The sequence below is a fragment of the Neomonachus schauinslandi genome, chromosome 15 (genome assembly GCF_002201575.2).
Source record: "Neomonachus schauinslandi chromosome 15, ASM220157v2, whole genome shotgun sequence".
NCBI lineage: Eukaryota > Metazoa > Chordata > Mammalia > Carnivora > Phocidae > Neomonachus > Neomonachus schauinslandi.
This window is the reverse complement of record NC_058417.1, coordinates 57,832,187-57,858,155: the sequence shown is the minus strand read 5'-3', so window position 1 is coordinate 57,858,155 and position 25,969 is coordinate 57,832,187. Positions and strand designations below refer to the sequence as shown.

Genomic DNA, 25,969 nt, shown 5'->3' with positions numbered 1-25,969 from the left:
GGGGGGGGGGGGGGGGGGGGGGGAGGAAGCTGTGTACATAGCCCGTCGGGGCTCCAGATGAGATGGAAGACACCACGAATGCTGCTTATAAAACTATATACAAAAATAATTTATGTGCTTGTATACCAGCAAAAAAATAAAAATAAAAAAATTTAATACAACTGAACAATTCAATTTTTAAAAGATGCTATTTAGGAAAGCATCAAGATAATATCAAGAACCTAAAAGAAATCCAACAAAAGATAGGCAACAGCTCTACAGGGAAAAGTATATAACTTTATTTAGGGAAATTAAGGAAGACCTACCTAAATAATGAAGCCACGCTATGTTCATGGACTAGAGCACTCAACTTCGTAAAGACATCAAATCTCTCCAAACTACAATTCAGGCTCAACGCAAACTCAGTCAATATCCAACACATTTGCTTTCTTTGAACCTGCAAATTAATTCCTCAACTTAATAGGAAGAGCAAAAGAACAAGAGCCAAGACATTCTCGAAGAAAACTAGCGTGAGGACCTCCCGCACACACTGTTCCATAAAGCCCAGTAACTAAGCGAGGGCTGACTAATGAGAATGAACAGAAAGCCCCAAACAGACCTACATCGACATGGACGCCTGACATATGACAAAGCTTGCAGCCGACGGAAAGGACGAGCTTCTCCGCAAAATTCACCAAGATAACCAGAAATCCATGTGGGGAAAAAAAGGAAATTGGGCCCCTAGCTTATACCACACACAACAAGTGTATAAAGACCTACACACACGGGGAAGGTCCAAGACCTTCCCAGGTAAGACAGGAGACCGCTTCCCACTGTCAGGGTAGGAAGGGCGTTGTAAAGCGCGACGTAGGCAAGCACTAGGCTTAAGAAGAAAGAGTGAGGGACCTGACAGCACTGAAATCCAGAAGCCAAAGACTCCACAAAGAATGTAAAGACGCGCCTCAGAGTGGAAAGGTATTTACAATACATAGCCAAAATATACAAAAGCTCCTACAGTCAGTATGAAACAGATGACTCAACAGAAAAATGGGCAGAAGAACAGGCTTTTTTTAATAAAGAGAACTTACAATTACCCTGTACCTGTACATGCACCTTCGTAGAGCATCAGAACATCTAAGAATGCTCATTTCAACATCATTCAGGAGTGGGATGGATAAACTGTGACATAGACATGTAATGAGATATTTTACAAAAGTAAAAATGAATTAATTACGCATATATTCAACAACCAGGGTGAATCTGACAAACATTAACACTGAGAAAAGAAGCAACACACGAAATGTAAATGCAGTGCATCATTCATATAAACTTCAAAGTGGCAGAACTGAAGCATGATTTCCTGAGATGCATGCATAGGTGGGAAAATCATTAAGAAAAGTGAAGAAGTACATCTCACCTGGAAATGTAAGAACAGCAGCTGAGTCTTGGAGGGAAGAAGTAACCGTGGTGTGGGCAGGACACTCACAGACTCCGAGGGGCTGCAATGGTCTATTTCCTGACGTGGACAAGGGTTACATGGGTGTGGTTTTTATAAATATTGGTTAAACTGTAAATAGACATTTTATACATTTTATTACCTCAAAATTTTTTCAAAAGAAAGAAAACCAAATTGAATCAGATGAGAAAAAAACCTTCTTCAATAAAACAGCTAAATGGAAAGGGCAATTAGACTGCCCTTCCAGGGCTGTAATGATTATTAACACCAAAGTAACTAAACCCTTAAGGTAGCAAGTCACATCCGGCACTCTAAGGCTGCATGACGAAGTGCCCAATTTAGACGTGTAACGCCAAAACGGGAAAGGATTTTATTGTTAAATCCTCTCACACATTAAACAATTATTTCCATGTCACCCTCTGACCTATCTGGCTTTATAAAGCCCAAATGAAATGCACGTGTTTCTATCAGAGAAAGGAGGAACTCTAAATGTAGCCTTGTAAATTACTGTCTAGGGATCCCGCAAGCTGAACTCTTGCAAACTTTGATTTGTGCTATTAATTTGATACACCAATGTAATCTTAAATTTTAATGCCACACTTAAGCTGGAAAGCAAAATGCCACTGGGGGAAAACTTAGGTTCAGTGAAAGAACAACTCTGAACACGTAACGGTTTATCGAGAGCAAAGAATCAACTCTCAAGTAATCAATTTGATAAGAGGTGACCTAGCTGTGCGACATTTATGTCTCCAACACTTCCTCTCGTCCGTGGCTCGTCCGTGGCTCGTCCGTGGCTCGTCCGTGGCTCGTCCGTGGTATCGTACTGAGGACGATCTCCACCTCCAGGGAAGACCAGTCCTCCCACCACACATGACCAGAAAACTGAACAAAACACATAAAACACTTCTCCAGCATCAAACAGCATGCAGTATAGGAATGTGGTCCCTGAGAGAAAGAAAGCAAACGAGGCGAGCCCCCATGATCACCAAGGTTTCTGTGTGGGCAGATGGGACTCCAAGCAGAGCAAGGTAGGATCCCTGAGCTGCGGAGACAGAGATCAGAGTTCGCGGCGGCTGAAACAGCTGGGCCAGATGAGCTAGAGTACCAAAGGGAAGACTGCCACACAGAGGGGGAGCTCCGGAAGTCTACATGGGGTCCCTCGTGTCCTTGGGTAAGCACTAGGCTGAGCATGCAGTCGGTGAGAGCACAGGAGGCTAAGCAAAGAACAACTACTGGGTAAGGCTGGGAATCCAAGTTCCAACAAGTCAGAATGAAGAGACCTCACTGAACACCCAGAACAATCAGCAGAAAGCCCAGAAAGGTCACACCTGAGGCACAGGGCTAACCTAGACCCAGAGCAAAGCCTTCTCTAGACTAGGGGTCATCCCATTTTTCCTGTAAAGAGCCAGATAGCAAATAGTTTAGTCTTGCAGGCCACACATCTCAACTACTCAACTCTGAAACTGTAGCATGAAAGCAACACAGACAATAAATGACATGGCTGTGTTTCCATGGGCTCTATTCACAAAAACAAGTGGTAGGCCAGATAAGGCCTACGGGCCCTAGTCTGCCACCCCCTGACTGAGACCTACTTTAACAAAGCTGGAAGACAAGCCTTGAAAGAATGAAGTTTGACACAGAACAACACGCAACACTGTTTAAATGAAGACAATGCCAGACACCCACAACACAACATTCACTATGTCCAGCATCCAATCGAAAATTACTAGATGTAAGGAAAAGCAGGAAAATGTAATCTGTAAACAGAAGAAAAGCAGCTAACAGAAACAGACCCAGAAATAATGTGATGATGGAAGTAACAGACAAGAGCATTAAAATGGTGTTATAGGGGCACCTGGGTGGCTCAGTCGTTAAGCGTCTGCCTTCGGCTCAGGTCATGATCCCAGGGTCCTGGGATTGAGCCCCACACTGGGCTCCCTGCTCAGCGGGAAGCCTGCTTCTCCCTCTCCCCCTGCTTGTGTTCCCTCTCTCGCTGTGTCTCTCTCTGTCAAATAAATAAATAAAATCTTTTAAATAAATTAATTTTTAAAATGGTGTCATAAATTTGTTCAAGGATTTAAAGGAAAACGTGAATATAAAGGAGAGAAATATAAACCATAAAAAAGACCCAAACAATTTCTAGAGAATAAAAATATATCTGAAATGGAAACTACAGTGAATGGGCTTAACAAAATATCACACACTGCAGAAGAGTAGATGAGAGAACCTGAAGACACAGCAATAGAAACAATCCAACAGGAAACAAAGAGGAAAAGGGCGTGAGCAGGAAAGAGCCTCAACAGAGCGAAGTCAAGCATCTAAAACAAATGTCATTGGAGGAGCACCGGAGGAATGGCTCAGTCAGTTGAGCATCTGACTCTTGATTTCGGATCGGGTCAAGATCATGCCCCATGTTAGGCTCTGCATTCAGCATGGAGTCTGCTTCTCTCCTTCTCTCTCTCCCACTGCCCCTCCCCCTGCTCGAGCACATGCGTGCATGTACGCTCTCTGTCTCTCAAATAAATAAGTAAATCTTTAAAACAAAAAAGATGTAATACTGTAAACCTTAAAACCACCAAACCTCTGCCCACAGAGGACATATCATAAGAGTAATCTTTTTTTCTTAACATTAAAAAAAATCATGCAGAAGATTTTCTAAATTATGTACAGGAAAATAAAATGTTTTATAAATATAATTCTACTGATCCCTACCTCCCATCCTGCCCATAAGCATGTACTGTTCCATAAATGTTTTACACAGATAAGCACATACTGTTATATGCACATATAGCTTTTTAAGAGCACAGATAGTACCATACCATACAGTCTGTTCTATGCCTTGATTGGGGGTTTACTTTAGTTTTTAATTTAATAATATGTCTTGAAAACCTTCCCATGAGAGCAAATATAGAATGACTTCGCTGTCTTAGCTGCGAGGAATCCAGTTTACAATGCACCATAATTCAACCAGTTCTCTGTTGACGGACACGAGGTTGTCTGCAACCATTCAGGAAACACTCAGTGAATGAGTGAGTGCTGCCATGAATATTCTTACAGTAAAGTGGAATAATCTTAAAATGCCACTTTTCTACATTTGCTTGAATTTATTATTCCTGGATTTAAAAGAGGTTCATAATTCTATAAAGACAATTCCTTAAAATCAGGACATTTGTGAAAATATTAACAAACTACTTTTGGAACACATCTCTATGTTCAAGCCATCATATGAAGAATAAAAATAATCTACAGAATCAACCTTAATCTACTTAGCATGAAATTCTTCTCAAAGAAAAAAAGATATCATCAGGGACAATCTGGCAACTATTTCTCAATATATTTATTTAAGTGAAAATATATTTAGTTAAGCGAAAACGCTCAGTAATTAAATAAAGCAATAAAATAGATCATAAATTAGGATTCTCTAAGTTTCATGTAGCAACGTAAGACACTAATAGGGCACTAGCTAATGTATCATAAACAAGCATATCCTGGTAGAGCTTACAATAAGCAAGGGCAGAGCAAGGGGCTCACAGCCAAGCCCCAGCCAAGGAGCACAGATGAGTGTTAGGGATGGGGACAAGAGTAGTGGCCGAAAGGATTAGGCAATCTCCAAGCCCATTCCAGGCATGCTTTTTGGCACCTGGGGTCCTCGATAGCATCTGAAGTAGACACAGCGCATGGAGCCCAAACCACTCAGGGCTCACTGCCTAACACACTGGGCTGCAGAACCCAGGCAAATCTGAGACCAGGGAAAGCCGGTCAGGTACCCAAAACTGAAACTCAGGAGAATATGAAGCAAACCGGAACTCATGGAGGAAACTCGAGCTCTAGAACTTAGTAACAGGTGCCTAGTTGTTAGAGCAGAGAGTCATTGAACAGAAAGAGGAGGGGCCCAGTGATCATCACCAGGAGACAAAGAACCAAATACAGGTCACAGAATTGTGGCTTCGGGCACAGTTCCAAAGTCTCGCGGTCAGTGCCAGGCCTTCAATTTCTGGGTCAGCCCCCACACCCCTCCTCCCAGTGGGGCCCCAGGAGAGCTAAAGTACTTCCTCCTTGGCTCATTTCTTCTAGGACCCAAGACAGCACCAGGCCAGCGAGCCCACCTGTGGGAAAGGCAAAACAGAGTAAGAGCTGGGGGTGTTACCAGCAGCAGAAAGAAGGGCCTTGCAGCAAGCATATGTTCGGAGACTTCCACAAGCTGGCCTCACAGACCAGATCCTATTGGAAGAAAGCATTTTATCTTCACAGCACCTTTACTAGAAAGAAGGGGACAGTGATGACCTCTTCTTCCCAGCCTGTTCTGGTAGATTCCCAGAACTGTTTTTACAAAAATGCTCATTCTCAATGAAATGAATTTGATGTCTAAAAAAATGAGAGAGCTGTTAGTGAACACCTAATACTGGCCATGATGGCTTGCAAGAATCCATTCATTTTCAGTAATGTTCACAAACACTGATTTATGGGAAGCATGTCATAAAGTCTAGTTTTTGATAAATCTACATTTACCAGCACCTCACAGAAACACACTTGGACAGAGCATGGATCTCAGGAGAGCTCACACCCTTTGAGGGAAAGGGGCTGGCATCATTGTGAAGGGAGAAAGAAAAGGAAAGGAAAGAAGAAAAGAAGAGAAAAGAAAAGAATCTAAAGCTGCCCAGTTTGGAGCTCCTCCTAGGAGGGTGGTCACCTTAACAGCTTCTGCCCCTTACCAATGGATGAAAATTGCAGGCACAGCTTGCGGGCTCGACAGGGGGCAATTTTCACTCTTTTTCCTCCAAATAGTTGTTATTTAAGCTACCGCACCAAAATGGGATGGAGCTCATTAGTAGCTATGCAACAAGGAACGTGTGGAGAGAATGCGTAGGTGCGCGGGTTACCGCCGCTCAGAACAGGAAGAGCTGTGACTCGCTGGGCACCGGGCTGGGCATCAGCAGCCCCCAGGGTCCCCCAAATACTGTCCCATGTAATCCCCACAACCACACTGTCAGAGGTGGCCTTAGGCCCCCTTTACAGATGAAAACACTAGGACAGAGACCAAGAGCACACAGCGGAAAAGGAATCAGCTTGGGCCACGGTCAGTGTGACACCAAGTCCATTCTCTTAGATAAAAACAGCGGTTTCTTGGGCGCCTGGGTGGCTCAGATGGTTAAGCGTCTGCCTTCGGCTCAGGTCATGATCCCAGGGTCCTGGGATCGAGTCCCACATCGGGCTCCCGGCTCAGTGGGGAGCCTGCTTCTCCCTCTGACCCTCTCCCCTCTCATGCTGTTTCTCTCTTGCTCGCTCTCTAAAAAATAAATAAAATCTTTTAAAAAAAAAAAAAAAAAAAAACAGCGGTTTCTTTAATTTTTAGAAAATGTCAGGATTTTCCCAGTCTCCATAAGAAGGGACTTTATTTTTTTTTTTTTTAAGATTTTATTTATTTATTTGACAGAGAAGGCACAGCAGGGGGAGCGGGAAAGGGATAAGCAGGCTCCCTGCTGAGCAGGGAGCCCTATGCGGGGCTTGATCCCAGGACCCTGGGATCATGACCTGAGCCGAAGGCAGCCACTTAACCGACTGAGCCACCCAGGTGCCCAAGAAGGGACTTTAAACCAACAAGAAATCTTGCCCTAGGCCACACTGAGAACAGGCTGGAAGAAGGTAGAAGCCAGGACTCCTGGGTCGTGTCAGATCAGGGCTTGGACTCCCGGCCCTGCTCCTTAGCAGCCAAGGGACCTGCCGAACCTGCCCAAAGAAGCTTCAGAGCAGTAAGGCAGTGCCCACGAGGCATGCTGCCAGGATGCAACAGGCTAATCCCTGCGCAAACTATTTGCAAACCGTCATAAAGCCCTGACCCTGGAGGCCTCCCCTCGCTGGCCCAGCGTGCACCTCACCCACAGGGCCGCTTCCCTCCCCGCCCTACCTCTCCCACCGCCCACCGCTGCCGGCTCCTCCGGCTCCTCCATCTGCTCGCTGTCACGCCCAAAGCGGGCCGCCCATCTCCCCGTCTCTCCTCCCATTCCCAGGCTCCGTGACCCCCGCCTTGTCCCCTCGCCTCCCTGACAACTGCTCCTGAGAAGTTCAGCTTCTAGTAAATTCCGTATCCCACCAAAACTTCTCAGAAGTCCCCCACGGCCCTGGCTCCACCGTGCAACAAATATTTACAGTCTCTCCTGTGGGACAGACACGTCCAGCACCATCTTCAGTGTCGGCCCTCTGCATTAGAATGCTAGCTCCCGGGCGCCTGGGTGGCTCAGATGGTTAAGTGTCTGCCTTCGGCTCAGGTCATGATCCCGGGGTCCTGGGATCGGGTCCCGCATCGGGCTCTCTGCTCCTTGGGAGACTGCTTCTCCCTCTGCCTCTCTCTCTCTCTCTCTGTCTCTCATGAATAAATAAATAAAATCTTAAAAAATATATATATTAAAAAAAAAAAGAATGCTAGCTCCCTGTGAATGAGGACCAAGGGGTCTCCTTCTGCAAAGCTTGCCAGATAGTGCATACCCGGAGTGTCGGCGAGAACGTGGACAACTGGAGTCCCGCACGATGCTGCCAGCATGTTAACGACACGGCCGCTCTGAAAGCCCGTGACGTGTATTCTTTGTCACCCAGCAGCCCATTCCACCCAAGAGCAATCGGTATCTGTGTTTCCCAAAAGACGGAAAAGAATATTCTGCAGCACCCGGAAGAGCCCCAACACCAGGAACCACCCCAGTGTCTGGCAACAGTAAGAGAGTCGCGAGGGCACCGCGCTCAGCGAGAACGAGTGAGCGCCCATGGGGATCGCAGAGACAGTGCTAAGAGTCACGCTGTCCAAGTGCAGATGGCAGGAGAGTGGCTTCCCAGCAGGACGGAGGCCTGAGAGCAGGCTCGGTGGGGCTGATCATGGTCGCTGCGCTCTGTTTCCTGAGCCAGGTGCTGGTCACGTGTGTTCACTTAGTGACGATTCACAGAGCACTCAAGATGTGAACTTTTCCTTTGGGCTTCAGGGAGACTTACTAAAAATAAACTTGAAAATGGAAGTCTCACTTCCGTGCCACTAAGCAACTATGTTTCGTAAGGATACCTAGCATAGGACCCAGAAGAATGCAAAAGGCCCCAAGCTCAGAAAGGGCAGAAGCAATGCAGGGCCAGGCGGCAGGATGACCCAGGCATGGAGCTGCTCCCCAGTCCTCCATCGCTGCCGTGACCCAGCCCACGCTGTGCCTCCTGCCTTCTATCCCTGCACCAACTGCTTCCTCCCAGGTCATGTTTGCCCGTAACTCAGAGCACGCCGCGACCTCCTGCAGCCCAGATCCAAACTCTGTTCCCACGGATGTGTCCCAATTCAAACCGTTATGGGAGAACCAGATGGCTCCAGCTCATCTTCTCATGCCCACCAGCCTTAGGATGTGGCTACCCTGGGGCCAGCCGTCCAACCCTAGCCCGCCAAGGGCTGTCCCTTCACCAGGAGCCAGGATTAAAACGGGGAAGAAGTTTCACAGCCAAGGGGCTATGAACTGGCAGACACCGAGTGTAGCACTTAGGGAATGTTATGGGTCAAGTGCTTCCCAAAAAAGTCTTTCTCTTCCTTGGCCTCTGTTAAGCCACGTGATTCCCCTTCTCCTCAACTCTGATCTCCCCACTGGACAACCTCCCTCTTCATCCTTCAAGAACTCCTACCATCTAGCATCACCCCTATGGAGTCAGTTTCCAAATTTATTTCTCCAAACTTGACTCATGTCTTCAAGTTTCAGGGAACCTCAAACTCAACCTGTCTACACCCAAGTTCATTAGCTCTCCTCCCCCAGAAACACACCTTTCTCTGAGTTCACTTGATGTTACTAATAATCTCTTGGTTCCAGATTTAAACACAACAAAAAACAAAACAGCTCAGACTTGAAGACATCACTATAAATGCATGTTTAGCTTAATACAGAGATGATTACATCTGGAAATATTTCTAGACATACATCAATGGGGGTGGGGGGCAGAACAAGTAGAGACAACTAACAAACATGACCTCGGCCAGGTGGTCAAGGTCACATCCAGTGACAAGTCAGGTTGAGAGCACCGACCCTTAATATGACATGGTGAGAAGGGCACTCTCCCTCCATGCTCTTCCTCCCCAAACCTATGACCCTTCTTATCATGTAACAATCATCAGACACACCCCTGCCCAGTGCCCCTCAGAACTGTCAGTCACCCGAAACCAGGCTGAAAGACCACTGCCACCAAGAGGAGCAGAAGGAGACATGCGTGACAGCTAAATGCAGTGTGGTGTCCTGGGCAAGGCCCTGGGGCAGAGGACAGATAACAGAGAAATGCAGGAAATCTGAATAAAGGGTGGGCTTTAGTGATAATAACTCTCAATATGCATCAACTGTGATAAATGTACCAGCCTAACGTCAGATGTTAGGAACAGCGGAAACTGGCTACGAAGTATACGGGAACTCTATCTTCTCGACTTTTCTATAAATCTAAAACTATCATAAAAAAAGTTCATTAAAAAAACAAAAAACAAAAATACCTCACAGTTCTTCTTTCCCCAAATTATTCCCCAAACCCCATGATTCTCTCCTTTCTCACACACTGCTCCGACTCCATACGTCACGGCCCACCCCCGCTCAAAAACCTTCAGAGACTGTGGCTTCCCAAACAAGTGTCCCGTCCTTACCCTACCATTCAGGCCTTCAAAGATCTGGCTCCCAAGTGCCTGTGGCACTGCTCCACGCCAGAGAGCTCCTCTTCACTCTGGGCAGCCCCCCTTCCCCACCCCCCTGCTGCACCCCCCGCCCTCTGGCTTCCATGGTTTCCCTGATGAGAATGCCCCCCAGCTCTATCCTTCTGTCTCACTGGCCTGTGAGCGAGGCCCCGCCACCTGCCCTCCCAGGGAACAGCTCCTGCAGGCAGCCCACCGATGTGCGCCAATCCAAACTGCGCCCATTGTGGGCTTCAGCCCTCCCCAAACCTCCCCAACAGCAGAAAAGGGTCACGCCTCCTGCCGGGCACCCAAAGCAGGGCGATGCGGTGCCCGCCACAGCCAGTGCCCCCCCCCCAGCTGCTGGCACTACCCCCACTGTGCTCTAAAAAGGCCCTCCTATCACTGACACTGGACGCCCCCCACATACCGCCCTGGAAGGGCCTTCCCCTGCGTTCTGGCCTGCCAAGCCCTCCCCATCTCCGTGCCTACCTCCTCCAGAAGTCTTCCTCCAGCAGACCCCTCTTCCAAAACCCCTCCCTAGCTCCCAGTCACCCCACTCCTCTCCACTGAGTGATCACACAGTCTGCAACCACTAGTTAAACATCTCAACATTATCGGTCTGATCTGCTAAGCTGGTCGGTGCACGCACTGACTTTACGGTGCTCCCAGTTAGGGACCAGCTCACATTTTCCTTCCCACCAAGGGACTGGCGCTCACCAGCTAGCCAGCAAGTCAGCAAACAGCACGTGAGCAGTGAATAAATGGCGGTGCCCCAAGCAGCTCTCCCCACCCCGGCCCCACTGCCTAAGAGGCAGGATAACGCCAGCTCCACCCCTCACTAACTAGGTGACCTCTTGCAAATTATCTAACCTCTCTTGCCTGAGTCCACTCAACTATAAATGCACCTGCTCACAGGGTTGTTCAGTAATTAAAGGGGCTGTCGATATGGAAAACCCAGACAACACCTGGCACACGGTCAAGTATGACTTAAAATAAAGCTAGTACAGACCTTCTTCGATTTACAATGGGGTTACGTCCCAATAAACCCTTATCACAAGACCTAACCTACGGTCATAGCTCAACTAAGCCCAGCTTCCACATGCTCAGAACACTCGCGTCAGCCTACAGTTGGGCAAAAGCATCCTGCACAAAGCCTATCTTACCATACAGTGTTGACCATCTGGTGTCATTTAGTGAACACTGTACAGAAAGTGACAAGCGGTGGCCGTGTGGGGACAGGATGGCTGTTACCGTACGTAGGCTGTTGACCCTGCTGATCGCTGGCTCGCGGGGGCTATGCTTACCGCCCAGCATCACGAGAGAGTATCAGACCACGTATCAACACCAGCCCAGGAGAAGATCCATGTTCAAAATCGCAAGGAGGGTTTCTACTGAACACGTATCGCTTTCATACATTCGTAAAGTCGAAAACTTGTAAGTCGAGCTATCCTAAGTCAAGGACTGTCTGCTATTATTCTCCCAGAAGCAGAAAAGATGTTAAAGCTGGTAGCTGGGACAGTGTTAATGTTGATCTAGTTCTTGGGTGCCATGGGGGTTTTCCTGAGTGTTTATTTTATTATTATGTTTCAGATCCTATAAGGGTAAGGGGGAATTCAAAATAGTCCTTTAGTGACACATACAGTATAATCTTGGTTGCAGGAAAGGGGAAGAGGAATGACAAAGAAGTAGAAAATACACCAAAATATTAACAGTGCCAAAGTAGGATATTATATAATTTTTATTCTCATCATTATGTTTTTACCTATTTTCTAAAAATTTTACGACATGTGTTATTCATTTTTTTTTCTAAGATTTTATTTATTTATTTGAGAGAGAGAGAATGAGAGAGAGCACATGAGAGGGGGGAGGGTCAGAGGGAGAAGCAGACTCCCTGCCGAGCAGAGAGCCCGATGTGGGACTCGATCCAGGGACTCCAGGATCACGACCCGAGCCGAAGGCAGTCGCCCAACCAACTGAGCCACCCAGGCGCCCGACATGTGTTATTCATGTACTCTGAAGGAAAACAAGTTTCCAAGGGTTTGTCTGCTAAAAATGCTAAAATATTTTTCAAGTACTAAAACCATTCCCAGTATAAAGTTTTATTTAAAGAATGAAACTCTTCTGGGCATCCTGCCTGCTGATCAGGTAATGACGCTTTCCCAGGAGAAGCGCTGCGTGCATGATGGGAGAGACAGCGGGAGCTCTTCGGAGGTGGCCTGAGCCCCACTGCAGGTCTGAGCTGGGCGCCGCCACCACGAGGCCAGCCTGGCAGCAGACGGGACCCAGCACAGGGCACTCCCAGCATGCGGGGATCAACTACGCAGCTGAAGGACGTGCAATGACATGCATGAACACGCCAGGGTATTCAGGACATCAATACGGGAAAGAAACACAAGACAACTTGTATCTCTGAATTGCTCCCAGCTCTACAGAAGCTAATTCTGAACCTGAGCCAGGGCTCAGAGGGAGCGCAGAAAAAGGAAATGTCTAATTTACATTTGACAGTGCTTTTAGGCTCATGTAGCTTTAAACTGCTGGTCTGATCAACTTTTAAGGATAAAAGAGGAAGTTATCCAAGAGAACACCAAACTGAACAATATTCATTGCGTAGCTCATCACCAGCAGCTACGGCATGAGGACAAGGGTACAGCAGGGATGAATGAAGACCAGACACCAAGGGGAACAGGGGTCCCGGGACCCATTTTAAGCAACACTTTCAACATTTCCCCCTGAAACACTCTTTAAAGAAAATTTTCTGTGATTTTCAGAGGGAGACGCATGCACTCTCCCTTCCTGAATGCCCACAGTAGCTTGCCCCTCTCTGTCCTACATCCAGCCAGAGCCTGCAAGTCGCTCTGCCACCTCCCGCACCCCATGAGTGACCAAGCCCCACCCATCCTCTGTTCCAGGGGGCTCTCGGGGCCCCCCACCCCTCCCTGGCACTGGCCCAGCTCAGCTGCAGCCTGCTCGTCCTCAGTTCCCATCTCCCCACCCTCCATGCGCTCCTGACCCATGCCCCCTCCCCAACGCAGATTCTCACACACACACACCCCTCCTCACACATGCACACACACGCACAACACACATTCCCTCCCGTTCTCTCTCTCTCTCTCCCTCTGCACCCAGTGAAATCTTTCTAAAATCCTAACTACGTCACTGCCCTGCTTTAAAGCGTTTCTTAATGGTCCTTGAAACAAAATCCAAACTCCTAGGGCTTTGTAAAGCCTGTCAGGACTTGCCTTGTCCACCAGTCCATGCGCAGAGGCCCTGACCACACCTCTTAGCACAGTCCCAGCCCCGTTTCTTCGCCTGACCGGTAATTATTGAGTAACTTCCACCAAACGGCACTGTGTGAGAAGTTAGGGGTGCAGCAGTGAACAATACCAAGTCCCTGGTGAGTGGGGTTGACAAACCAAATACAGAACCTGGTGTTTGAGGGAAAACACAACAGGCGGGTGGCGGGTGGCCGGCGCCACCTTAGGAAGCAAGGAGGGAAACCTGCACCAGGAGGCCTAGCCTCGTCGAAGGGCAGTTTCCCAGAGGCCATGCTCTCTCACCTCCCCACCTCTGCACACACCAGTTCCTCAGCCCGGCCCTCCCTCCCTCTCCCTTCTCTGCCCAGCAAACTTCTGTTCCCTTCCAGGTTCTGAGTCAGAGCGCCAGTCTTCCAGGAGGCCTTTCCCGTACTCCATTTGCAGCCACCACCAGCCCAATGCCCCGCTTCCTGTTGAGTCAACCCATCTTCCCCCCAAAACTGGTAAACACCTTAAAAGCAGGAGTTGTTCGGCAATGAATCACCCACACTTAGCACCCTGCGTGACACAGAGAGGCACTAGACAAACATTAGCTGAACTACTGAATCTAGAAATGAGTTGTGACTTAACTATCCTTTCCCCTCTCCACACCCCCACCCCCTGACCTGTGCACACTTTCACTTATCCTTCAGCACCCGGCACCAGGCTCAGCCAAGCGCCTCGGGACTGCAGACACGGTAGAAATGTCCAGCCAACAGAATCCGTGAAATCACTAACTTGTGACTCAAGTGCAGATACATAATTATTGCATTGTTCTTTGATTTTGTATAAGAATGTCATTTTTCTCAAATCAGATACAAATTCCTCAAGGGCCAGACCCATGCCCTGTGTCTGCTTATACACAACCCCGGACTCAGCACCGAGAGGTGAATGGTCCTAAATGCAGATGATAAGCATTATTTCCACACCCAACACTGAGGAAACTCACTTTGAATAGCATATTCTACTAGTTAGGATCTGGGCATTTCACTGTATGTACAGTGTGCCTCAAACAACAATGTAAGTAAGTATTAACCCCTTAGGAGGGCTGCTTCCCCAAGTGCCTGGGTTATCAATTCAGAAACTCCCCTCTGTGCATCCCAGCCTGGGACAAGTGTGGAGCCAGGAACAACAATATTGGAAGAAAGCAAACCATGTGCTTTCTTTTTGTTTTTTTTAAGATTTATTTATTTATTTGAGAGAGAAAAGAGAGAGCATGAGCATGGGAAAGGCAGAGGGAGAGGGAGAGAGAATCTCAAGATGACTCCCCGCTGAGAACAGAGGCCGGTGATGTGGGGCTCATTTCGACAACCCTGAGATCATGACCTGGGCTGAGATGAAGAGTCGGACGCTTAACCGACTGAGCCGCCCAAGCGCCCCCCAGCACCATGTCTTCGATGCTCTGAAGACAGCACATCGCTTCAACTGCACTGTGACCCAAGACGCATACACTGAATCTGCCTAGGAGGAAACATCAGGCAAACTCAAACTGAGGACATTCTACAAAGTAACGGCCCGGCACTCTTGAAAAATACCAAGGTCAACAAATTCAGAGACAGTAGGATGTCGGCTGCGCGGGGCTGGGAGGGGAATAGGGGCACAGAGCTTCAGTTTGGGAAGATGGTAAAGTTGGGAGGCGGACGATGGATGGCTGCACAACAGAGTGAATGTACCTGATGCCACCGAGCGGCACACTTATAAAGGATTAACAGACATTAGTGTGTTGTACCACGAAAAAAAAAATTGTCAAGGGCAAGAAATTCTAAGAAAGGCTGAGAAACTCCCTTAGATCAAAGGAGGCTACATAGGCAAGACCATTAAAGGCAGTGGGTGACCCTGAGTGGGGGCGGGGAGGGCAGAAATTGCTAAGAAAGGAGCAGTGCTGGGACAAATGACAACATGTGAACGTGAACTGTGGATTAATAATAGTAACATATCAATGACAGATGTCCTGACTTTCACAACTATCCTGTGGTTACGTAAGAGAGTCCTTGCTCGCAGGAGCTACACACATTAAGGCCTGAGGCACAGAGCCTCCAACTTACTCCTCGACCACTCATGGGAGAAAAGTACAGACCTACATAAACACAGAGAGAATGATAAAATAGATGAGGGAAGATGTAAACAATTGGTGAATCTGGGTAAAGGGTATAGGGGAATTCATTGTACTATTCTTACAATTTTTCTGTAAGTTCGAGATTACATCAAAACCAAAAAACAGAAAATAGTGCAAGTCAAGAACAAAAGCCACATCTGAAAGCAAACTGGTGGGGGAAGGGGGTGGTCAAGTGATCACGTGTTCTCCGCGGCCGCCTGGGGGCACACACCCCCCACACCCCGCTCTGGCAGAGCTGCACCTGTCTGACAACTTGAGGCTCAAGAACATGATTAAAGCATGAATTATCACGTCAAACATTTCCTGGGATGGCATTTTCTATACATTTAACTTACAAAAAGAAAAGGTGTCAAACTTCAGCTCTACTGAAACAAGCATGGTAGATGCCCCAAGTACTTTTTTAATGTCTTCAGAATAAAAGGAGGAAAGAGTCAGAAACCTGGAGGACACCATCTATATATAATCCACACGCTATCTTGTTAAAACTCTAGCTTTAGAATTCTACAAGGTGATAATGAGGAGAAATGTTCTTATCCATTTCAGGACTCTTCCACGGCACACTGTTCAAAATGGAACACGGCACATTTTTTAAAGCAGGTTAAAAAAAAAAAATCTATGTAGATGGTCCCTTTGTGGCTCCAGAGCTTCCCATGACAAATGCCAACGGCAAGTTCACATGTTTCAAGTTCAGAGAGAGGGTGCCCACACTGGCCACCCGCTCTTTAACCTGCAAGGCCTGACCAGACTCTAGATCCCACCTCCCTCCTGCTGTGGCTGCCTGGCTTTGGGCATGGTTTCTCACTTGGATTCCCGCAACTCCCTTTTCCAGCTGGCATTCCCACCTCCGGTCCCACCCCTCCAAACCCTCCACTCCACCCACGGTCAAAAAGATCTTTCAAAACACAAATCTCTGTATGATACTGCCCCCCTTAAATCCACAAGCAGCTCCCCACCATCAAGCACATCAACAGTCATTCGATGCTGAGAGTTCCACGATGGGTCAATGGGACGGATCTGTATGTTTCATAAATGCAGTTCAATGCAAATAATTTACTTACTTAATATCAATGCAAAGCTTTCCCTATAATCATGCCCTTCTCACCTGTAAACACACATAACAGTGTATTACAAATGTGGTGTTGACGTGTCTGTCCGTCCTACTAGATCCTAGGGTTCTGGAGAGCATAACACCCTATAAGAGAGCGATACACCTTTGTTGTACTGAAGACTTCTGGCTACCTTCCCCTGCCATACGCGGACAGATGTTCCTTCACTCCCAGGATAAGACACTACTGGGTGAGCAGCAGAGCGATCCCCTCCAGGACACAAGGCAGGGGTCCGGAGCAGCAGGAGGCCCTAATGGTTACATATCAGGCGACTGCCTTCACAACCCCACAGAACTCTTCACAAACACAAGCTCCAGCATGGAAAGGGCCTAACAGATCCCTTTTAGGTCTGCTACCTAATTTCTGGTCCTCCCTGCTTGATATTTTTGGCCAACCACCTGATATCCTCAAGCCCTGCTTCCTAATTTAAGTCTGACGCCCACTTTCTTTTAACTACACAAACGAGTCTCAAACTCTTGATGATGGGACACCTTTACTTACGCTCAAAGATTACTGAAGACTCCCAAAGAGCTTATTTTATGTGCTCTTATCAGTACTTCTCAGTACTTTCCATGTTAGAGGTTAAGGCCAAAAAGAAAAAAAAAAAAAAAAGGAATGTATTTCTTGGTTGATTCATTTAAAAATTATAAACTCATTATATGTTTAAATAGACATTTCTATGAAAAATAACTGTATTTTCAAAAAATCGTTAGACAAGTGACAGCTTTTTGCAAATCTCTTTAATGTCTGCCTTCACAGAAGACAGCTGGACTCCATATTCTGTTTCAGTCTGCTGTGACGCACTGTTTTGGTCAAAGTAGATTCACAAACTCTGACCTCACAAAGATGTGCAGGCGAAAAGAGAAAAAGTATCAGCACATCCAAATAACTGAGAATATTCTTCTTTCACATCACGTCAAACCTCAGTAACTGTAGTTTCTTAAGGGTTAGCGGCAATCTATCTGCACAGAACACAAAATAGGATACCTAACCTAGCGGAAGACTGGGCTTTTTACCCCTTACTATGTTAAAATCCACTGGCCTCACTTTGAGTGAATCTTTTGCCCGTGGATAATTTTGTGGTATCACGGACTGGTCATCTGGAAACACTGGCTCACTGAATTATGCAGATGTTCCGAATGTGGACACACTTTGTTCTACATTTCATATCCCCCCAAAAAATCCTATTCATTCTACCACCACTGTCTCATTGGAAGAGTCTCAAATGTGGGAAGCTGGGAAGCTCACCGTGGCAGACAGTTCTCCAGAACACTTGATTTTCACCTGAAAGCTCAAATTTTATCCCTGGCAACAAATCCTGTTGGTCTTTTCCTTGAAGTGATAGCTCATTTTGTTCATTTTCGAGACGTATCTGCCACAGACCCAAGCCTGAGAGCGCAGAGCTGCTCGTTAGCCTGTCAGATGCAGCGCACACCCCCCTTGGCAGAAGGGCAGCGGGCGCGCCGCATGGGAAGGCAGGCACTGCAGAGCCAGGATCAAGAAGACCAACACGTTTTACCGCATCATCAAGGGCATTCTCAAGTGGAGTGGAATTCTTTAGCGTGAATGCGCAGCCGTGAAGAAAACAGTGGACCAGCACCGTCCGGCGCCACCACCCTGATTCCTGCGAAGGCACCAGGGGTTTACCCACATCACTTCTGCACCATCTGCACAGATCCCAACACAGAGTGCAAAAGGCCAGTGCTACCTGGCATTCTTATTTTTTTTAAGATTTTACTTTTAAGTCATCTCTACACCCAACGTGGGGCTTGAACTCATGACCCCAAGATCAAGAGTCACTCGGCCCACCAACTAAGCCAGCCGGGCGCCCCTGCCTTATACTATCATCAGAAGAGGGGCCAGGGGAACCCAGAGCCCGGAGCCCGCCGCAGGAACAGCTGAGCTGCAGCACTGGCACTGTTCTCTGGTTTTATATCCCTGCCACCACCCCAGCCACCTTCCCAGCACACTTGGTTATAGACTCCAGAGCCTCACAATGTGCACTTTTCAGTGGCACGTTGTGACACCATTCCAGGCTTTGTTTCTCAAGTCCGCCTACCTCATTGCTAGCCATGCAGCTTAGGTCCCTTCGGCAAGCCACGTAATGAAGGCCTCATCTCCTCACCCATCACCTGGAGACAATCCTTCCCACCCAGGTAAGGTGCTGGCGGCCTTAAAGAACACACCCTCTGTGGAAGCCCTTTGCAAACTACGCATTTTTTCTGCAGTGTCTTCACCATGTGTGAAGTATTGACCTGTGTACTAGCATAAATGAGGTCCCTGCTTTACAATAGAAAACTCAGGTCCAGGGGTGAGGATATAACAAAAAATACCAGAGAAAGCAAGTGCTCATGAGTGGCTGGGGAGTTGCTTTAGATGAGATAATCTGGGAAGGCCTCTCTGAGGAAGTGACCCAGCAGCTGAGAGAGGAGGACCAGAGGGAGCCAGGTGTAAAGAGCAGAGGTTAGAGCATTCCAGGCCTTTCCATCCAGGAAGCAGAAAAGGCAGGGGGGGGCCAGATCATGAAGCTTTGAGCACCAGGGTGAGGCATCTGCATTCTCCTCCAAGCACTTAGGAAGCCGGGAGAGGGCCAAACAGGAAGTGAGTAACAGAATCTGATTTACACCTGTGAGAGATCCCTCTGGCCACGGCATGAAGAATCAATTGTAGGGCAGAATGCATGTGGGGAGACCAGTCAGGATGCAAGTCTGGTCATCCAGACAAAAGATGGCAGCTGCCTGGACTGGGCTCACAATGGGTGGAGACAAAGCGAGGCGGTCCAATATAAAATGCACTTCGGAGGCAAAGCTGACAGGCTCTACTTGTGAGCTGGACAGGGCCATGAGGAGGGGAGGAGGGGAGGAGGAAGGGTAAATCCTGGATTGACAGCATGAACACCTGAGTGGGGGCAGTGGCCATGTGCTGAGGCGGAGAATGCTAAGGCAGAGGAGTGTTCGGGAGCTCCAGGGCCAGGTCAGAAGTGAAGACCTCAGATGTGCGAGTCACTGGCCCGTGAACCGCACGTAAAGCATGAGCGCAGACAAGACCCACTGGTGAGGGGCCTACACAGCAAAGAGGGAGGGCCCAAGATCAAGTCCTCGAGCGCTCCACACTGAGCTGTCAAACAGCAAAGGGGTCTGAGGAGGAGCGATAAGACCCCAGAGGGAGACCTGGAGTTTCAGGAAGACACGGAAGCAGGTGAGGAGAGTCTAAGCGGGGAGGGAGTGGCCCACTGCGGAATGCTGAGGAGAGGTCAGACAAGATAAGGACAGAGAAGTGACGTTTAGATTTAGCAACCAATGATGGCCTGTGGAGGGTGGTCTCAATGCCAGGCAGGGAGCCTAACTGGAGTAAATGAGAGAGGATGCAAGGTGAGCAATGTAGGATTACCCTTCTATTGCCCATACATTACTCTGATGCATCCACTCAGCTTCCTCCATGGCTGATCCAAAGTACAGCTTACAAAGCCAGGTGACAATTAGTCAAGAGACCAGTTTGGGAAATGGCTCATCATTTTATATCTACGTCTCCTACCCACGTGTAGGTATAGTGTGTGTGTGTCCGTGGTTTTGAGAGCAACAGCTCTCTAGTCTCCCTGATTCTGTCCCACACGTGTGCGGTAAAGATGAATCTGAGACCAACTGTTCCCACATGCCCACTCTCCAGGAGGAGAATGAACTTGGTGATAACCATAAAGTATCACAGCAAAACACAAATGGGGAACATGTACACACATCAGCATTAGCCACCGGCCTATGAATGATTCATTTTGAGCTGCAATTTATACACGTCTAGTTATTTGCAAACTACAAGCCAAAGATACTATTGATGCATATACGTATCGTTCACTATACATAGAATTCACCAAATGACAAACTGATTTGATAATAGCAGTATTAAACTAACAGTAGCTTAGTAATTAAAATGCAATAATACTGGCATTTGAAAACCAGCACTGATCCAAAACAAAAATTGTGTGAATCCCAACTGACAGCGGGCAAGTGCTGTAGCTCTCTCTGAGGATGCCGAACGTTGAGTGGCAGAAAACGTTTTAGGGCCATCAGTCAACTTTAGTGAAGATGTCAATTTTAGGAATCCTTAACAACTTCATTCAATAGGACATCAAAAGGTAACCACTAATATATACACAAAATAAAAGTATCTGGAGTTACACATGGATCACAGGAAGAAGCAGAGGCTGCGTCTGGGTTTAGGGCAGTCAAGAGCTCACCAGGGCGAGTGGTATGAGTAGGCCCTACTCTGGGACCACCTGGCCCACGTGTGTTGCTTTACTGCAGTGCTGCTCCGTCACACTGTGGGGGGGAGGGGAGACAGCCCGGCCTGGATGCCTGCACGCTCAAGATGCCTGGAATCGGAGCGGCTGTCTGGTGTTGAGGGAACAGAGCACAAGTCACACCCAGGTAACCCACTGGCGAGGATCAGCCCCGCAAATGGGGTTTGTGTGGCCTGCAGTGCTGGACTCCTTTGTGTTTTATAACATCTGAGAGAGTGCCAACATTTTTAAACTGGAAGGCTTCACATTTAAAAAAAAAAGTCTTCTGGCTTCTCAAAGAAAAAGAAAAAAGAGAAAGGAAGCCATCTGGCTGAGGCCCACCTGCGCCTTCAGCTGTTGTGGCCTGTGCTCTCCAGAACCCACCCTCCAGACAATCGGACACAAGTCACTGTCAGCTGCCACTTACCTCTGAACCTGTGCATTCTTCTATCTGGCCTGCTTCCTTCACTTATGCTACCTCCCAGCTATTAGCATCATTTGGATTTGCACCCTTTGTCCTGGCAGGGGTGCTAAAAGGTCCCCTGGGTCTGAGTCCGAGGAAGAGATGATGAGGACTGTTAAGATGCCAAGCTCTCACACACCGAACTGAAAATATTAGCTTCTGATTTTCTTCTTCATTAAACAGCTTGCAAAGGTCAGACACAGCAAACGTCCTCCCCTGGCTCTTTTCTAAGGGGTAATCTCAGTAATTACTCAGAAATTTTCTCTTCATAACCTATGATGAGCTTATCAGGGAATGCTGATCATTCACAAATTAATGTTTTAATTAAAAGGTCAAAAATATATCCATTAATCAGTTTGAACAGTTTGAGCATTGGTTAGGGTAGCAGAGGGAACCACATTTCAAAAGAAAAAAGAAAAAAAAAAAGTCCTCCAAATAGTAGAATGGAAAAAAAAATGATTAGACAGTTACTTTACAATAAGTTTCTTTTTATATATGCATAACAACCACAAAAGCTTTGAACTATGAATTAGTATTAAAGATGTCCATAAGACAGACTTTATACAATCTCTTCCAATAAACATCTCTTTTACTCCTTAAATTACCTTTGGATGAAACAAATTTTCCTAAGCCAAATCAATAACTGAAGGACTGGTTACTAGTGATTGACTAAGTAGAATTACCATAACTTAGGTGATCTTACATAGACTCAACGTCATATACAAAAAACAATAATCTTACACAAGCATGTTCATAAGCCCAGAGCACTCACACTGTAATGTAACACCAACTACCCTTCTTATAACACTGAAATGTTTAAATAAATAAAGACAGTCTTGAAGGAGAAATCATAAAAAGACAAATTTTAAGTGTGCACAGATGAGAGGGTCCCACCCTTTTGCTTTAGAGACCAGGAAATAGAGGTTAATTAAAGACAAGTTCACCAAAATTGGCTGTTTTCTTTCCTACTAGCCGCTTGTGAGTCACTGTTATGCTCCAACACCATGGAGACCCCCTAAAATCTGGACCCAAGTTCCAACCCATCATCCTCTAACTCTACCGTGGGAGAAAGTCTGTCTCCAAGCTACAGCAACATGACACCACATAGAAGGAATAAAAGTCTGGATTCAAGACAAGCTGTTTAGAAAGCTATGATGAAGTTCATTGTAACTTTAAAATAACTTTGCATTAATTTGTTACCACCTAAACATTTCCCAGTAATGTTGTTTCTCAGCACAGCATTTCACAGAGCCCGGACAAAAAAAAGTAAACCAGCCACAGAAGCAGGCTAACCACGTGGGTACAAGTATTCTAGCCCAAGGTGTCTTTCCTCCAGTGTTAACAGCACTAAGTATACCAAAGAGTGTGTGAACACTTGCAATGCTGTACTTTCGAACTTGGTGAACTTTTATTGTCTGAACCAAAACTTAGTTTGAATTAAAGTAACATTATCCAGTGCATAACTCCCAACCAAAACACCCTTTTTCCATTTACAACCAAAAACTAGACTCTGAAATGGTTCGTGCTTTTTTAGTTGACTTGCAACATGTGGCTGGGAAAAAGTACCGCTGCTTTCCCTAGGACACTCTCCTGGCTCTGAACTTACCTCGTGGGAAAAACTACCAAGGTCCAAGGGGCGCAGCCGGAATCCACTTACCCGATCTTTCATCCTCCAGCTCTGAGCTAAGGATTTGGAGCCTTCGATTTTCTCACAGTGCCTCTTTTTCATAAAAGCCAAAGGCAGGTTCCAGTCTGTAAGGTCGGCCTCATCTTCCTCCCCGAGTCCCAAAAGAGGGGACTGCAGCATCTCGGACTCCATCAGGGGGGGAGGGGGTGGGGGAGTCCTTGGCAGCAAGCGCTCGAGAACCTCCAGCCTTAAAAACTGGTGTGTACCAGAACTGGTGAAATAAGAATCAGGAAAGGGGGGGTGGAAAAAGAAATGAATGGGGAGTGTGCGGAGACCCCTACTCGGGCAAGACGTCTGAGCCCCTTCTCTCTTAACTCTGCGCGGGCAGGCGGAGGAGGTGGGAAGGGCCGGGGGGGAGCGGGGCAGACCGAGGAGCTCCGCACAGACACACACGCCCCCAGATCCCAAGCCACTGGCTGCTTCCCAGGCTGCACGTCTCAGGAGGGGCTGTAAGCGAAGCTGTCAAAGGCGCGAGGGACTTCAGGCCTCACGATGACCCTACTCTCGGCCTCCAACGCCTCAGCCGATCGGAGGACAGGAAGGCCGCCTGCTCTCGGTGCCGGTTCGCCGACTAGGCTGAGGTCTGCGGCCGAGGGGAAGAGGTCCGGAGCGCGTCGGGTTTCCCGCAGCCACTCTCAGCCCTGCGGGTCCCGCACTCGCCGGAGCTGCTGCACCCAGGGCCAGGACCGGCCCATCGTGCTCGTCCGCAGCCGGCTCCTCAGCCCCGGATCCGCGCGGCCTGGCCGGTCCTGGCCTTCGGCCCCGTGGCTCTCTCCTGCCTGAGAACCAGTCCTGAGAAAAGGGCGACACGGAGGCGCGAAGAAGACAGGTAGTGTGGGCTTATTGGGTTTGGAGAGTTTTGCCCTCTGGTTTGAAGCTACAGTGAAACTCCTCTCATCAGCACATCAAGGAGGACGCCATGTTCCCAAGACCCAGCATGCATCGCGATCTACGGCGTGACCAACAGGCCAAACTTCCTCAGAGCGTTCTGGCCGCGCTTCCCGGGATGCGGAAAGAGAAAGTCCCCCTTCTTCGTTGCTATGGTTACCACAATTCAGCTTTCCAGAGTTTATGGCGTTCATTCAGTAGATACGTGATATCAGTCAATCCTACAAATGAAACTATGTCAATTTAATTAATTTTGAAAAAAGTTTTTTATTGTTACAAACGGACCTACATGCTCCTGAAATTAAAGGACAATTCCTTTAACCCCCTGTTAACAAACCCCCTGTTGTTTCTTCCAGATTTTGAAAAGGCAGCAAAAGCTTCAGAAGGAGCCACTGATAATATTACAAAAGAAGATAGTTGCGGGGGGGGGGGGGGGGGGGAGGGGGGTTTGCGCAAGTATCCTCCACAGTATCAATCAGATTTTCTTTGTTTTTTTCCAGGGAATACCCCGGGGGAAAAAATTAATTTCAGTGATTACAATTTCTTATTGAATCCGTCTTATTTTCTGAGCAGTTTATTCTTCTTTTGATATAGTTTCATGTGCAAACAAGTAAAAGCTACAGGTGTCGATGCGTGGAGACATGCTCCTGCTTTATTTCTCTACTCAGGAAACACTGCTTTTTAAAAAAGATTTTATTTATTTATTTGAGAGAGCAGGGGGAGGGGCAGAGGGACAGAGAGAATCTCAAGGAGACTCCCCGATGAGGGCAGAGCCCAATGCGGAGCTGGATCCCTTGACCCTGAGATCTTGACCTGAGCAGAAACCAAGAGTCGGACTCTCAACCAACTGATCCGCCCAGGCGCCCAGGAAACATTGCTTATTTACAATATGTGCAGAACTGTGACCTCCTGCACCAGGAGGGAACATAAAGCCGAATGCAGCATGCAGTGCCTGCCTTCAATGAACACAGTGTTAGTGAAACACACATGGACCTGTTCCATAAAGCTGGGCAGGCAGCAAAAAGGCTGGTCTTCCCCTCGGCATTTGGGCTTCAGGGTCAGGTGCACCTGGATCCAAATCTTGACTGAACCACTTTCCATCTCTGTAAACTTGGTTAATTCTCTAACTAGTTCAGCCTCAGTTTCCTCAGATATAAAACCAGGATAATAATACCCACCTTGAAGGATACAATTAATTGGTGAAAGTGCCTAGTAAAGTATGAATGCCCAATACAATGCTAGCAATGATCTTTCCATAGCTAGAGTGAAACCTAGCAACTGTGCTTTATTAATCTAAAACCTCAGATTGGACTCTGGAAGATACCCTGTTTCTCCGTGGTTTCCCAGGTCTTTGACCCAATGTGGGAGTCCATATCAAAATCCTGATGGCATTTGTGTTCCTTTCCACACTAGAATGAATAGTGCAATCCCAGATCTTTCTCACCTAGCACATAGCAAGCGTTCCAAGCATTCATTTCATTATTACATCCGACTGAGCCTGATTCTCCCCTTAAAACTCAGGGCAAATTCACCAAAACACAGATGGAGGCTAAAACCTTTCTTTTCCTTACTCTCTGGGTTGGCAAAATATCCCCACAGGCACCAGCAGAGGCTTTGGGACTGCAGGGTCTTTGGGAAGACCCTAGTTTTACCCCAGCAGCATTAAACCCATTCATTCCTAACTAGCCTGTGACCTGGGAAAACCCACTCAATCTGTGTGAAACTCAGTTTCCTCACCCACAAATTGTGTGTCACCTTGGGATATCACTCACCTTGTCTGATATTCTAAATGAAGCTCGTAAGGGTGCCTACGGAACCCAAATTTGGCAGGTCATCAGAATCACTGGGGGAACTATTTAAAAATAAAGATGCCTGGGTCCCACCCAGACCCACTGAATCACAGGGAGTGGGAAAACAGGGGGTTCAGGGCCTATATTTTTTAATCAGGTAGCCCTGATGAGAGCTTAAAACCAGTCAGATTCGGGGATATTGGAAGACATTCTCTCTAAAGATATTAGGTAACATTCTCCTCTAATGATTCCATTC

General features: G+C 47.4%; 1 protein-coding gene across 2 annotated transcripts in view; it reads right to left on the bottom strand.

Moving 5' to 3' along the window:
* Nucleotides 1-23,431, bottom strand: part of RPTOR (regulatory associated protein of MTOR complex 1) — a 333,104-nt gene extending 309,673 nt beyond the window's left edge. For both annotated transcript variants that reach the window (XM_021680930.1, XM_044921442.1), the window contains exon 1: nt 23,006-23,431. In XM_021680930.1, coding sequence (XP_021536605.1) covers nt 23,006-23,167 — 162 coding nt within the window. In that variant the 5' untranslated portion in view covers nt 23,168-23,431. The remainder of the gene's footprint in view (nt 1-23,005) is intronic.
* Nucleotides 23,432-25,969: the final 2,538 nt, after the last annotated feature.